Consider the following 16341-nt stretch of genomic DNA (forward strand, 5'->3'; position numbering starts at 1 on the left):
TGCTTTATGTAAATGTAAAAGTGATTTATGTAAATAGACCAAAGCTTTGAATGGGATTAAATCTATTCCTATATAGGCATATGGTTAAGCAGAAGCCAGGGGGAGCTGGCATACTATCCAACACCTATATACATATGTATAGATATAGATATAGTGTGTTGGCTATTTCTGGCATGGGCAGAGGATTTATGACCCATTTAGAGATGTTTCTGATTGGATCTGTTCAGTGCAGGCAGGAGTAAATCTTCTTGTGAGGGTGAGGGGTCTGCTTATTCTCAGAATGTCCCCTTCAGTCTGTTTCAGCAAGATAAGTTATTTCCGTGAAAGTAGGTGGTCCAGGCTCAGCATATTTCCTTCAAGGAGAACAGAACTTTTGTGATGGGTACACAGATCCTGGATGGTCTCTCCACTGCACTTTTAAAAAATTTTTTTCCCCTTTATTGGGGGAATTAATGTTTTACAGTTGACAGTAAATACAATAGTTTGTACATGCATCACATTTCTCAGTTTTCCACATAACAATACAACCCCCACTAGGTCCTCTGTCAACCTTTTCCAGGACCTGTATTCTACCCCTCACCCACCCCACAGTCTTTCACTTTGGTGCAAACTGCAGACTTTTTAAATTTAATTTACTTTACTAGGTAAGGGAGGATATTAGAAGGCAGAGAGAGAGAGGAGGAGAGAGAGAGGAGATGAGAGAAGGAAAGAACATCATTAGCACATTATCACTGCTTGAGAAACTTCCCCCTGCAGAAAGAGAGCCTGGCTTGAACGTGAGTCCTTGTTCATGGCAGTGTGCTAAGAAATGTTTATCACTGCACGTTTTCTAAGTGTGGGACTTTGCTGTGTGCTAATTTTTGTCATTTGGATGAGCTGATGACTTCCCAAATCTTTCAATCTCGTTGCTCTTTAGCTAAATTGTCCCCTGAATTTCATTCTTCCCTCGCATGTTTTTTATAAACTGCAAGTAGAAACCAAGTTGTCTATCTTTCTCTACCCCTTTCTGTCTTCCCTTCTCTCCATCCTATCCAACAATGAGAGCAATGGCAACAACGACAATAATGACCACAACAACAACAACAACAACAAAATGGGAGAAAAATTGAAAAAATAAAAAGGAGCGATGAATGGAACACAGGTGAGATTTTAATTAGCTGTGGTCTATCACAGCTGATCCAGGGACTCAAAGGGGGCAGTTAGGGGGGCTCGGGAAGCAGTGAGGACTCAGCGTGGTTTCAGGCCGCGGGGTGATGACCCCAAACTGGGACTCTGGAGCCCCAGAAATGAGAATCTCTCTGCAGAACCATTATGTTGTCTACCCTCGGCACACAATAGTTTTGTAAATCAACACTCCCTTGATTAAATGAATTTTGTTTTGTCATTCATTCACTTACTTACCCATTTATTTTTTTCTTAGTGTTTAATAATGATCAATGGGAGTCGGCGGTAGCACAGCATGTAGTGCAAAATGCAGGGACCGGTGTAAGAATCCTGGTTCAAGCCCCCGACTCCCCACCTGCAGGGGAGTTGCTTCACAAGCGGTAAAGTAGGTCTGCAGGTGTCTATCTTTCACTCCCCCTCTCTGTCTTCCCTTCCTCTCTCCATTTCTCTCTGTCCCACCCAATAATGATGACATCAATAACAATAAAAACTACAACAATAAAACAAGGGCAACACAAGGAAAATAAATAAATAAATAAATAATGATTAACAAGATCGTTGCTTCCCACCACCAGAGTTCCATGTCCACCAGAGTGTCCTCCACTGGAAGCTTCCATATTCTTTATCCCTCTGGGAATGTCTGTTTTTGTCAGGAACAAGAATATTCAAGCATTCAGGTAAGTGTCCCTTACATATACTAGATGAGGAAAACACGAACCCTTCAACACAAGGGCTGAGACCCCGGATTCCTGAACAAATATGTTGTGACTTATGCCTAGACTTAGAACAGAATAATATTAATGTATAAGGAGTGTGACCTTAGAATAAAACTAAAGTGTGTACTTGAAAAATTATGGATATATAAGAAGTGTGTACTTGAATATATGTACTTGAAATAATAAGGTGAGAATATTAATTGTGAAAGAATTCCTTTGAGTGTGAAATGTTTAAATACATTGGAAATATTAAGATAAGTTGTTTCAGTTAAGAGTGTTCAAATATTTGTTAGAGGGAGTCAGGCGGTAGCGCAGTGGGTTAAACACATGGTGCGAAGCTCAAGGACCAGAGTAAGACTCTCGGTTCGAGCCTCCGGCTCCCCACCTGCTGGGGAGTCACTTCACAGGCGGTGAAGCAGGTCTGCAGGTGCCTATCTTTCTCTGCCCCCTCTTTGTCTTCCCCTCCTCTCTCCATTTCTCTGTCTTATCTAACAATAACGACATCAATAACAACAACAATAAAACAACAAGAGCAACAAAAGGGAAAATAAATATTAAAAAACATACAAAAATAAAAATAAAGTTTAAAAAAAAGAAATATTTGTTAGAGTTAAAGTGAATATTCAAGTGTGAGAATACTATTTTGAGTTTGAAATGTTAAAAATGCTTATTTGAGTGATGAAACATTGTTAAAATTAAAGTGCTAAAATACTCTTGAGTTTTAAGTGACAAAGGAAAGTGAAAGATAAAACTTAGAACCTTGGTCCCCAAGTCCTGCAGGCCTGCATAGATAAGTCCTATGCAGGATAAACGCCCTGAAAGGCCCCTGCACAGGCGTAAGATAAAGTCCAGTGCAGAGCAAGCCCTATGCGGCCCCCTTAGTTCTTTGAAATGTCCCTGCAAGCCAGCATAAGATAAAGTCTTGTGCAGGGCAAGCTACTGCTGCCCCTGAGTTCTCTGAAATGCCCCTTACACCAGCATAAGATAAAGTCCTGTGCAGGGCAGGCCCTATATCTGTATTGCCTGATAAAGTTAGACCTACATGTCAGGAAGACCCCAATTATCACTGGCTGGAAATGACCTAATCCACACCCCAGCCTAGCTCAGGGACAAAAGCCCCAGACGTTTGGACATGGATGGCAACTTTTGAACTGCCTGCTAGTCTGTAAGTTCAGAAGCCCCCATCCAGCATATCCAATGGCAATCAACACCACAGTCACAGAGGTGTCTGCAGATTCCTGGACCAGACCCAGGAAAGAAACCAGCTACTTGGACCAGAACCGGACCAGATCTGCAACAGATCTGGACCAGACCCAGGACCCATCCAGACCAGACCTCTGACTGGACCAGCTTCATCAACCTGAGGACATTATTTGTCGTGACATTACCTGCAACTCCTTACCTGCACACCTCCCTGTCTTATACTGAGGAGGTATTTGGGATACATAATTGTAATTATAAGAATTTGATGTCAGGATATTAAGATTTCTAAATTACATTTCAATAACTTATTTTAAGAGTGTGATGTTAGAGTGTAACGTGGTGTCAGAGCGCCATCTAGTGTCAATAAATGAGTACTGCAGCACTTATAAAATAGCCTTGGTCTCCACTGGCAGAATTCTTTACCCTATTTAATTCATTAATAGCAGGGTCATTTCTCAGTCTATGCTCACAAGTTTTTAAAATTTTTTAGTATTATTTATTTTCCCTATTGTTGCCCTTGTTGTAGTTATTATTGTTGTTGATGTCATCATTGTTGGATAGGACAAAGAGAAATGGAGAGAGGAAGGAAAGACAGAGGGGGGGAGAGAGACAAGACACCTGCAGACCTGCTTGACTGCTTGTGAAGTGACTCCCTTGCAGGTGGGGAGCTGCAGACTCGAACTGGGATCCTTAGGCCGGTCCTTGCACTTTGTGCCACCTACGCTTAACCACTGTGCTACTGCCCAACACCCTGTCACAAAATTTTTAAACTCTAATTTTTAAAGCCTTTATTTATTTATATATTTATTTATACTATTTATTCTCTTTTGTTGCCCTTGTTGTTTTATTGTTATTATTCTTTTTGTTGTTGTTGGATAGGACAGAGAGAAAAAGATGGAGTGGTTCAGGAGGTGGCTCAGTGGCTAAGGAACTGGACTCTCAAGCATAAGGTCAAGAGACTGAGCCCCGGAAGCACATGTACCAACCAGAGTGATGGCTGGTTCTTTTTCTCCTATCATTCTCATGAATAAATAAATAAATCCTTTAAAAAAAAAAAAAAGAAAGAAAAAGATGGAATAAGAAAAGAACAGATAATGATGATTATCTAAGTGTGTTAGAAATGAAACATCTCCCCCACCTGTAGGGGAGTTGCTTCACAGGTGATGAAGCAGGTCTGCAGGTGTCTTTCTCTCTCCTTCTCTGTCCCCCCCCCCCAATTTCTCTCTGTCCTATCCAACAGCGATGACAACAACAACAGCAATAATAGCTTCAACAATAAAAAACAAGGGCAACAAAAAGGAAAATAAATATAAAAAAAAAGACATGAAACATCTCTAGCCACACATAAAATTTATAAAATTAACATCATTATGGAAGCATGGAAATTCTACCATTTAGAGTGATCATAGCACATAAGGCTTCTCTGTAGTGTCAGTGTCCAAAAATGTTAAAAATGCAAGAATGTTCTCATGCCTGAGGCTCCTAAGTCCCAGGTTCAATCCCCCGCACCACCATAAGCCTGAGCTGAGCAGTGCTCTGGTGTTTCTCTCTCTCTCCTCTCTCAAAAATAAAATTAATAAAAAAAAATGCAAGAATGTTATACTAATAAAATAAGTATTATCAGGTGCAGAGCAGTGGTGCACCTGGTTAAGTGTACACATCACCATGACACAGGACCTGGGTTTGAGGCCGGCTACCCTCCTGAGTGGGGGACACTTCATGAGCAGTGAAACAGGTCTGCAGGTGGCTCTCTCTCTACCTCTGTTCCACTCTCCATTTCTTTCTGTCCTATCAAATAAAATGGAAAGAAAAAAATGGCTTTCTGGAGCACTGAATTCGAAGTTCTGACACTGAGCTCAAGAAATAACTATGGTGGTAGAAAAAAGAAGAGGACAAGAGAAAACCGTTATCCAGTAATCTATATCCTCAATTTCACTCTATAATAGTAAGTAAAATATTTATTTAAGGGAGTTGGGCTGTAGCGCAGCGGGTTAAGCGCAGGTGGCGGAAAGCACAACGACTGGTATAAGGATCCCGGTTCGAGCCCCGGCTCCCCACCTGCAGGGGAGTCACTTCACAGGCGGTGAAGCAGGTCTGCAGGTGTCTGTCTTTCTCTTCTCCTCTCTGTCTTCCCCTCCTCTCTCCATTTCTCTCTGTCCTATCCAACAACGACAACAACAATAACTACAACAATGAAACAACAAGGGCAACAAAAGGGAATAAATAAAATAAATATTAAAAAAATTTTTTTTTAATATTTATTTAAAAATACAAAAAGATGCTATGGGGAGGAGGGAACCCTTGTGGAAAGTCTGTGACAGTGACAGGGTCTTATGTCCCTTAAGAGGGGGAGGGAGTTAACTCCACTTGGGAGGCTGGATAAACAGGCTCAAGCAGAACAGATTTAAGTCTGGGAGATCCTCCAGTGAACAAATTAATTTATTTTTACCTTCCATGCTTTCATCACTGAAATTTTATTCCTTTATATTTTTCAGAAAGAAAAAGACAGAAAGATACCCTAACACTGAAGCTGCCTGTCGTGTGGTGGGGCTCTGTCTCAAATGAACACTGTACACTACATGCTAAGAGTTAAAACTATCTGAGTGAGCTACTTTGCTGTTTGTGGACCCTTTTATTAGCTTTTTTAAAATTTTTAATGAAATATAGATAAGGGATATAAAGAATAATGCTCAACTCTAGTTTATGATGGTGCTGGGGATTGAATTTAGGACCTTAGAGCCTCAAGCATAAAAGCCTTTTGCATGAGTAGGATGTTGTCTCCCCAAATCCACTTTCTTATACAATGCAGTGAGTCATTTACAGCCTGCCAGGACTGGAGTGAGGAGAGCACTGCTTGCTGTAAACACAGCCTGAAGTTTACAACACCTGAAGGAAATGACAAAGTATATTTCTCTTTTAGATAGAGGGGGAGAGAGGCAGAGAGAAATATGGAGACTGAGAAAATAGGAGACACTACAGAACCACATAATCATCTGTAACATTTCTTCTTTCTGTACAACACAACCCATGAGGTGGTAGGGAATTGTGACCTTAAGTACTTACTCACTGTAAATTATTTCTATTTTTTTTAAAGATTTTATTTATTTATGAGAAATGAGGATAGAGAGAGAGTGAGAGAACCAGATATCACTCTAATATGTGTGACCGAACTCAGAACCTCCTGCTTGAGAGTCTAATGCTTTATCCACTGTGCCACCTCCCGGACCACTCACTGTAAAGTATTTCTATGGACTGAGCTATCTCCTAGTTCACTTATTTCCAGGATTGATAATAGAATAAACTGAGGTGTTGTGTGGTGGCACACCTGGTTGAACACCTATGTTACAATCCTCAAGGACCCAGGCTCGAGCCTCCAACCCCACCTGCAGGCAGAAAGCTTTGTGAGTGGTGAAACAGGGCTGCAGGTGTCTTTCTGTCTCTCTCTCTCTCTATCACCTCTCTCCCTGTCTATTTCTGATGGTCTCTATCCAAAAAATAGAATATAAAATTTTTAAAAAAATAAAAAACACCAGTTAAGGGGGTCAGGCAGTGGCGCAGTGGGTTAAGCGCATGTGGCACAAAGCGCAGGGGCCGGCGTAAGGATCCCGGTTCGAGCCCCCGGCTCCCCACCTGCAGGGGGTGAAGCAGGTCTGCAGGTGTCTGTCTTTCTCTCCCCTTCTGTCTTCCCCTCCTCTCTCCATTTCTCTCTGTCCTATCCAACAACGAATTGCGTCAACAAGGGCAATAATAATAACCACAACGAAGCTACAACAAGAGCAACAAAAGGGGGAAATAAAATGGCCTCCAGGAGCGGTGGATTCATGGTGCAGGCACCGAGCCCAGCAATAACCCTGGAGGAGGGAAAAAAAAAAAAAAAAAACCAGTTAAAATAATATTAGAATAAGCTGGAGGTTGGGTTTTTTTTTTTTTTTTAAAGATTTTATTTATTTATTGATGAGAAGAGAGGAGGAGAGAGAAAGAACCAGACATTATTCTGGTACATGTGCTGCCGGGGCTTGAACTCAGGACTTCATGCTTAAGAGTCAAGCATTTTATCCACTGCGCCACCTCCTGGACCACATGGATTTTTTTTAAATGAATAAGACCAGTACAGGGAAACTCCTCAATATGTAGACCATTAAATTTGAGAACCTAAGCTTCCCTGTTTGATTCTAACATGTACTAAAATTGTGTTCTGGGTTCTCTCTCAGTTCATCTTTCTCCCTATATTAGTGTTGTATGAAATTATTTTTCATATGTAACATGTGAAATGAACATTTATTTTCCTTTAATGAGAAGTACTGGAGATAGTGAGAAGACTTTCAGGTCTGATGGCCCAAGGATTACAGGCTACTTTCCAAGTATCTTCTAATTCTACAACTGAGGGGGAGTTTTGGTGTCACTTTCTCTCAGAATTTAGTTAAACCTTGAGAAAAGGAACAAAAACATTTTTAAATGAAATAACTTGGAGGTCAGGTGGTGGCCCAATAAGTGGGAAACATGATTCTGCCACCATAGGAGCACTCACAAAGGCGTATTGAGACTAATTGACAAAATTAGTTGACCAATCAATTTTCTGGTAAGACAGTTGACTGAGATACATAGCAGAAAAATGTCAACTTTTAGATCCTGAACTCCTTTTGCAAATATGGCTGTGATACAAGTTAGAGGTGGACAGTGGAAATAAATGTACCCAGAAATTATTCATACCATTAGCAATAGTGGTGAAAATATATCTCAACAAGGAAAATGGCTAAAATCAAGATGATACGTGGTTTATGAGGTCCAGGAGTGGCGCAGTGGATGAAGTGTTGGACTCTCAAGCATAAGGTCCTGAGTTCAATCCCTGGCAGAACATCTACCAGAGTGGTATCTGGTTCTTTCTCTTCCCCTCCTATCCCTTTCATTAATAAATTTAAAAGTTTTTTTTTTTAAAAAAGGACACATGGTTTTCTTTTCCATACCTAGTCACTATTTAATTACCTTACCACTATAACACATTTGAATCATATCTTTTTAATTTTTTATATTTATTTATCCCCTTTTGTTGCCCGTTGTTTCATTGTTGTAGTTATTATATTGTAGTTGGATAGGACAGAGAGAAATGGAGAGAGGAGGGGAAGGTAGAGAGGGTGAGAGAAAGACAGACACCTGCATACCTATTTCACTGCCAGTGAAGCGACTCCCCTGCAGGTGGGGAGCCAGCGGCCGGTACCTGCATCGTACCACCTGCACTTAACTCACAGTGCTACTACCTGATTCCCAATACATTTGCAACAAAACTTTTCCAAGAAACAATCTTCAAAAGTATTAATTCTATGAAAATAAAGACATAAAGCAAAAAAAAAGAAAGGTGGTTACTGGTGGATTGTTAATAATTATCATAACTGAATGGCCATTTTAAAAGTGGCATTTACATGCTATGTAGTCTGCATCAAAAACACTAAGAACATGTTTAAAGCAAGAAAATGATGCTGAAAATAAATAGGTGAAGTCTCTATTAAAATGACATTTGGGAAAATGAGTCAGTCACCGCATGCATATAAAAACCAATCAAAACCATCACATGACACCATGGGACAACTCAAAATACATAAGCACTTGGCTGTCAGACCAGTAACCAAAAAATCTATAGAAGTCATCCTCAGTACAGTACATAATATCTGATTTGGAAATGTCTTCAGAGACCTGAGCTCAACATCAATGATAAAAAAATAAATGGATCCCACCTACACCTCAAGGACATCTTTGATGAATCAAACCCAATTGCAAGGAAGACTAAAGCAGAAACAAACCAATGGGACTACATCAAATTGAAAAGCTTCTGCACATCCAAAGAAACTATTAAACAAACAAAGAGACCCCTCACAGAATGGGAGAAGATCTTCACATGCCATACATCAGACAAGAAACTAATCATCAAAATAAACTTAGTACCAAAAAAGCAAATGACCCCATCCAAAAATGGGCAGAGGATATGAACAAAACATTCACCACAGAGGAGATCCAAAAGGCTAACAAACATATGAAAAACTGCTCTAGGTCACTGATTGTCAGAGAAATGCAAATTAAGACAACACTAAGATACCACCTTGTCGTATGCTTTACATTGGTTTGTTCTAGCCCTCCCCCACCAAGAGAATTGGATGAGTCCTGTTAATTTTGCGGGCCTGCTTGGCCCCGCCCCAAGGAACCCCGAGAGAGGGTTCCTGAGTCCGAGAGTGACAGAGTTCCTGAGTTCCGGAGTTCGAGAGTTTCAGGGTTCCAGAGTAAGAGAGAGTGCCAGAGAGACAGAGTTCCTGGGTTCCTGAGTTCCAGAGTAAGAGAGGGTTCCTGAGTCCGAGAGTTCCTGAGTTCCTGAGTTCGAGAGTTCCCGAGTTACAAAAAAGGAAGAGTGCTTGCGCCGCCGCAAAGAGACAGCAGAGTTCTGTTTGGTGATTAGTTTGTCTTAGTTTACGAATCGTTGTTCCTGAATAAAGAAATACAGCTTCCCTGCCCAGCCGTTGTCTCCGCGTCTCTGTTACCCGCCCGTGAAGCTAGCTGGCCCGGCAAGAGCCTTCCGAATTTAACAACACCACCTCACTCCTGTAAGAATGGCATACATCAAAAAGGACAGCATCAATAAATGCTGGAGAGGTTGTGGGGACAGAGGAACCCTTTTACATTGCTGGTGGGAATGTAAATTGGTATAGCCTCCCTCTGTGGAGAGCAGTCTGGAAAACTCTCAGAAGGCTAGACATGGACCTTCCATATGATCCAGTAATTCCTCTCCTGGGGTTATACCCCAAGGACTCCATAACACCCAACCAAAAAGAGGTGTGTACTCCTATGTTCATAGCAGCACAATTCATAATAGCTAAAACCTGGAAGCAACCCAGGTACCCAACAACAGATGAGTGGCTGAGAAAGCTGTGGTATATACACACAATGGAATACTATGCAGCTATCAAGAACAATGAACCCACCTTCTCTGACCCATCTTGGACAGAGCTAGAAGGAATTATGTTAAGTGAGCTAAGTCAGAAAGATAAAGATGAGTATGGGATGATTCCACTCATCAACAGAAGTTGAGGAAGAAGATCTGAAAGGGAAACTAAAAGCAGGACCTGACCAAACTGTAAGTAGGGCACCAAAGTAAAAACCCTGTGGTGAGTGGTAGACATGCAGCTTCCTGGGACAGTCGGGGGTGGGAGTGGGTGGGAGGGATGGGTCACAGTCTTTTGGTGATGGGAACGGTATTTATGTACACTCCTAGTAAAATGTAGTCATATAAATCACTAGTTAATTAATATGAGAGGGGAAAAATTAATTGTATGTCTCGAAGTTTTTTAAAACACAAACTGAATCTTTTTAATATATAGGCTGTGTAATTGATATGCAGACTCTCTCAAAAACCTAGACCAAGTAGATCAGAAGCAACCAATAGCACAGCTATATACAAGATACTGGGTACTGTACAGCAAACCCTAACAAAAGGACTTTTCAAAGTTAACCCAATTACCAAATAATGTGATGATAATATTAACTATCCATTGTCTTTTTGAACCCTAAGACAGCAGGAACCTCACATCTCCACTATACAGCCTCTATTTCCCCCAGTCCTGGAACCATTGGATAGGGCCCACTTTCCCGTATGCCTCTCCCAATCCATATCAAATAATATTGCATCTGCCGATCACAACCTAACCAACACAACGATTGCCACCTCAACATGCTTCACTTCAGACTGTGTCCAGAGATTTCACATGTGGAATGATAACCCTTCAGCTTCATTACTCGGGTGAGACCTTTCCTTTCATAGTATACTCTAATTCCATCTCAGGTGGTTCACTTTCTAACAAAGTCCCAAAACCTAGATAAACACCAGTTTCTGTGAGAGAGAGCATATGTTCACACATATCCATAAACTACTGCAAAATATATACCTGAAAGCAGAAGTACACTAGAGTTTGCAGTGAGTACCCCCCTAACACTTCCTCTCCACTATTCCAAGCTTTGGGTCCATGATTGCTCAACAATTTGTTTGGCTTTGTATGTTAACTCTCTTTTCAGTCACCAGGTTCCAGATGTCATCAGGATGCTGGCCAGGCTTCCCTAGACTGAAGACCCCACCAATGTGTCCTGGAGCTCCGCTTCCCCAGAGACCCACCCTACTAGGGAAAGAGAGGTAAATATTAAATAGCGTAGGAGCCAGAACAGAGCCCCGGGGAAGGCCACTTGAGACAAGTCTCCATCTGCTAGACTTGTCACCCAGATGTACCCGGAATCTTCTGTTTTGGAGAAGAAACGATATAGTGTTGGCCACCCATGGAGGCAGGCATCTTGAGATCTTGACCAGGAGACCACGGTGCCAGATCGTGTCATAGGCTGCTGTGAGATCAACAGAAACTTCTTCAAGGAAGTTCATCTACGCCGATGACATCTGCTGTGCAACTCAGGCATCAAAGTTCGACATCCTCGAGGAAACACTCACGAAAGACATGTCTCTGATATCTGATTACTGTAAAAAATGGTGACTAATTCCTAGCATTGCTAAAATCATCTGTTTTCCATCTACACCATGCCTCGGCCTCGCGTGAGCTTAATGTGCAGCTTGGCGATACGAGAATCCGGCATGAAGCCCAGCCAGTCTATCTTGGCATTACTCTCGATCGCACTCTGTCATTCCACAAACATCTCATAAAAACTGCAGCAAAGGTGGGCGCGAGGAATCACATCATTGCAAGACTGGCCAGCTCCTCATGGGGCGCGAGCGCTTCCACACTACGATCATCATCTCTGGCATTATGCTATTCCACTGCAGAATACTGTGCCCCAGGATGGTTCCGTAGCCCCCATGTCCACTTGGTCGATTCCAAATTATATTCCTCTATGAGGATAATTTCTGGAACCATCCGTTCCACCCTGGTTCCATGGCTGCCAGTTAGCAACATCGCCCCGCCAGATATTCGTCGGGATGCGGCATCATCTAAGTTCATTTCCCACTTCTATGCTCGACCGGACCTGCCAATATACGCGGATATCTTCGCCCACCCTGTCCAACACTTGACGTCTCATCACCCAATCTGGTCCCCTATGCCTACACTGAACTTCTCTGTTCCAGTCTCTTGGAAACAGAGCTGGCAGTCAGCTGAGGTAAAGAACAAACACCTCATCACAGACCCCTGCAAGCATCAACCCGGCTTTGACCTAGCACGTTATGATCGGGCCCTCCTCAATCGCTATCGAACAGGCCATGGCCGGTGCGCCGCTATGTTCCATCGCTGGGGAGCCAGAGATGACCCGAACTGCCCCTGCGGCTACAGACAGACTATGACCCACAGAGTCAACGACTGCCACCTCTCCAGATTCAAAGGAGGTCTCGAAACTTTACATCAGGCTCAACCTGATGCTGTTGACTGGCTACGGAAGAAGGGCAAACGCTAGAAGAAGAAGAAGGGAAAGAGAGAGGCAGACTAGGAGTATGGACCGACCAGTCAACGCCCATGTTCAGCGGGGAAGCAATTACAGAAGCCAGACCTTCTACCTTCTGCAACCCACAATGACCCTGGGTCCATGCTCCCAGAGGGATAGATAATGGGAAAGCTATCAGGGGAGAGGGTGGGATATGGAGATTGGGTGGTGGGAATTGTGTGGAATTGTACCCCTCCTAACCTATGGTTTTGTTAATTAATCCTTTCTTAAATAAAAAAAGAAAAAAAAATGGAAAAATGAACCACTGAGACTATAACAAACTGAAAATATTTGGTATAATGACAAGACCTATCAGCAAGAAAATGAGATGCAGTAAAAAAAAAAAATAAGAAAACATATTTACATGCTATACATCAAAGTGCTAATCAGCAAAATATATACTCACACAACTCAGTAGAGTAACATCAACAACCACAGTAAATGTGCAGAAAGACATTTATAGTCTCTTTAACCAAGAAAATGTTTAGTCACAGGGCAATTAAAAATTGCTCACAATCCCTGTCAGATACCTGTATAACAATAAAATTACACTTTTTAAAAAACAAAAATGAGTAATTCTGGTTTATTACCATTTTGTAGATTTACTGAATTATATAATATTCTTGGACAAAGTTTGTGGTAATCACACAGGGAAACTAAGCAGAATTTTGTTAGGTCTCTGATATCCCAGGACAGACATCTTTCTCAATAGGAATAATGGACTGTCATTACTTTTATCTGCAAAAATTAAAACATTTTCAACAGTTCTATGCCACTAATCAACATAAGAATTGTTCATCCGGGGGTCGGGTGGTGGCGCAGTGGGTTAAGCGCATGTGGCGCAAAGCGCAGGGACCTCGTAAGGATCCCGGTTCGAGCCCCCGGCTCCCCATCTGCAGGGGAGTCGCTTCACAGGCAGTGAAGCAGGTCTGCAGGTGTCTATCTTTCTCTCCCCTTCTCTGTCTTCCCCTCCTCTCTCCATTTCTCTCTGTCCTATCCAACAACGAAATGCGTCAACAAGGGCAATAATAATAACCACAACGAAGCTACAACAAGGGCAACAATAGGGGGCAAAAAAAAAATGGCCTCCAGGAGCGGTGGATTCATGGTGCAGGCACTGAGCCCAGCAATAACCCTGGAGGAGGAAAAAAAAAAAAAAAAAAAAAAAAAAGAATTGTTCATCCTACATCGAATGCTGGGTAGAGAGAAAAAGAAGGCTAGGGGGTCAAGTGGTGGCACACTTGTTTAAGATATTTTAACCGGGGGTGCCTACCCACCCCCTAACACTTCTAATAGGAATATTTTAATTGGGAGTGCCTGCCCCCAGCTAACACTTCTATTAGGAAAAATTTAATCCAGATGCCTTCCCCCCTCCCAGATAACACTTTTTTTAAAAAAAAAAAAATTATATTTATTTATTTTCCCTTGTTTTTTATTGTTGTAATTATTGTTGTTGTTACTGATGTCATAATTGTTAGACAGGACAGAGAGTAATGGAGAGAGGAGGGGAAGACAGAGAAGGGGAAGGACAGACACCTACAAACCTGCTTCACCAGCTGTGAAACGACTCCCCTGCAGGTGGGAGCCAGGGGCTCGAACCTGGATCCTTATGCTGGTCCTTGTGCTTTTCATCACCTGCGCTTATCCCGCTGCTATACCGCCCAACTCCCCCAGCTAACACTTCTAATAGGAAAATTTTAACCCGGGTGCCTGCCCCCCAGCTAACACTTCTAATAGGAATTTTTTTTTTTTTAAACCAGAGCACTGTTCAGCTCAGACTTATGGTGGTGCGGGGGATTGAACCTGGGTATTGAAGCCTCAGGCATGAGAGTCTGTTCACGTAACCATTATGCTATCTACCCTCCGCCCATAATAGGAATATTTTAACCCGGTGCCCACCCCCTTGCCCCAGCTAAAACTTCTTATAGAATATTTCTAAATCTGTGCAGACCTCCCACATTTAGTACAAGTATTAAACAAGAGTAAAATGTCTGAGAAATAATTCTAATTCTTTGTGCGTGTTTTCAAAGCAGCTTGTAAAAATTCATAGACAGTTGCACAGAAGGGTGGTGGTAGATAGAATAACGGTTATGCCAAGAGACTCTCATGCTTGAGGCTCTGAAGTCCCAGGTTCAATCCCTACACCACCATAAGCCAGAGCTGAGCAGTGCTCTGGTAATAAAAAGGCAGGCAAGCAAGCAAGATAAAGAAAAAAAGAAAGAAAGAAAGAAAGAAAGAAAGAAAGAAAGAAAGAAAGAAAGAAAGAGAGAGAAAGAAAGAATGAAAGAAAGAAAGAAAAAAGTTGCACAGAACAGGGCCATGTTCACATGAACAGTAAGTCTGGGAATATGACCATATCTGATGGGGGGGTAATTCTGGAAAAATTAATCAGAAGAAACCATCCAGAGACAGTTCAAAGTGTCCAAAGCTATGAAAGGACTAAAAGCAAGTTGAGAGGACAGAGCACACAGCTGACTTTTCTAAGAATGAAACAGTCTGGGAGATGGGTCATGGCAACGACCACATCTCTGTGACCACGTGAATCCGCCAGCAGCGTGTTAGCGCCTCTGTGCTGTCTTGACACAACAGTCACTAACTGCAGTGGCTGCCGAGTTCTCGGAACCTCATCAGCTCAAATACTTCTGCCTGAAGTGTCAACCAAATGCCAGACTAACAATTATACCTGGTATTTTTTTCAATGTCTAAAGCTATGAAATCAACCTTGTGTTTCAAACTGACGACATGTTGAGATGGTAAGTATTTGCACACAGTGGGCTGGATCAATAGTTAAAATTCATTGGTGTCTTGCAGCAAAGGAAAAGACTCTGGGGTGGAGGGCAGCGCCCCAGTCCTGGAACATGAGGCAGAGGAGGACTTAGTGGGGGTCAAACTGCTATGTGGAAAACTGAGCATGTTACATATGTACAAACTATTGTATCTTACTGTCGACTGTAAACCATTAGTACCCCAATAATTTAAAAAGTAGTACCCCAAGAAATTTAAAAAATAGTTAAAATTCGGGATTCGGGTGGTAGCGCAGTGGGTTAAGCACACGTGGCACAAAGCCCAAGTACCTGCATAAGGATCCCGGTTCGAGCCCCCGGCTCCCCACCTCCAGGGAAGTCGCTTCACAGGCAGTGAAGCAGGTCTGCAGGTGTCTGTCTTTCTCTCCATCACTGTCTTCCCCTCCTTTCTCCATTTCTCTGTCCTATCCAACAATGACGACATCATCAACAACAATAGCAACTATAACAATATAACAACAAGGGCAGCAAAGGGAATAAGTAAATAAGCATTAAAATAATAACAATAATAGCGATCGAGCAAATCCAATGCCTAAGCCTGGCCCAGACAGGCGGCACGGCAGCACGTGAGGCGGACGCACAGTCGCTGCACAGGATCCTGCAGCGCGACCAGCTCCAGCAGGCCAGTCCCGCCCGGCCGCAGACACGCAGCTGGCGGCCACCTGCAGCCGCACAACCGCGAAGGCGCCGCGCGCACTCGGAACTGCAGAGAAGGCCAGAGGCCGCCGCGCTCAGCGCCGCTCCCCGCCGCGGGTCCGCGGCCACGGTCGCCCGCCGGAGCCCGGCCGGAGCCCGGCCGGAGCCTGCCCGGGACGCCCTGCGCCAGCCCCAGCGGCTCACGCCGCGCCCCCGCGGGCCCCGCACCTCCCCGCAGCTCCGCGGGCCCCAAAGCGGGGCGAGGGAAAGCGGGACGCAGACCAGCAGGGAGGCGGCGCAGAATGGCCAGAGGCGAGGCTGGCGCACCTCCCTGAGACACGAAAAGCCCCCGGTCTTTAAGGCCG

At 43.1% G+C, this 16341-nt stretch overlaps 2 protein-coding genes and 1 long non-coding RNA gene across 4 annotated transcripts in view; 1 reads left to right on the forward strand and 2 right to left on the reverse strand.

Annotated features, from left to right (window-relative positions):
* The window catches only part of LOC107523088 (zinc finger protein 14-like), a 51436-nt gene extending 46643 nt beyond the window's left edge, over positions 1–4793 (reverse strand). Inside the window, exon 1 of one of the 2 annotated variants that reach the window (XM_060205004.1) lies at positions 4727–4793. In XM_060205004.1, the coding sequence (XP_060060987.1) occupies positions 4727–4750 (24 nt within the window). In that variant the 5' untranslated portion in view covers positions 4751–4793. The remainder of the gene's footprint in view (positions 1–4726) is intronic. The other variant, XM_060205006.1, reaches the window with a different exon arrangement.
* LOC132542441 (uncharacterized) overlaps positions 1–16341 on the reverse strand; it is a 242382-nt gene that overhangs the window by 224264 nt on the left and 1777 nt on the right. The gene's annotated exons all lie outside the window — the stretch shown is intronic.
* LOC107523087 (zinc finger protein 709-like) overlaps positions 1–16341 on the forward strand; it is a 424510-nt gene that overhangs the window by 178766 nt on the left and 229403 nt on the right. The gene's annotated exons all lie outside the window — the stretch shown is intronic.

This window comes from Erinaceus europaeus, chromosome 13 (assembly GCF_950295315.1).
Source record: "Erinaceus europaeus chromosome 13, mEriEur2.1, whole genome shotgun sequence".
NCBI classification, from domain to species: domain Eukaryota; kingdom Metazoa; phylum Chordata; class Mammalia; order Eulipotyphla; family Erinaceidae; genus Erinaceus; species Erinaceus europaeus.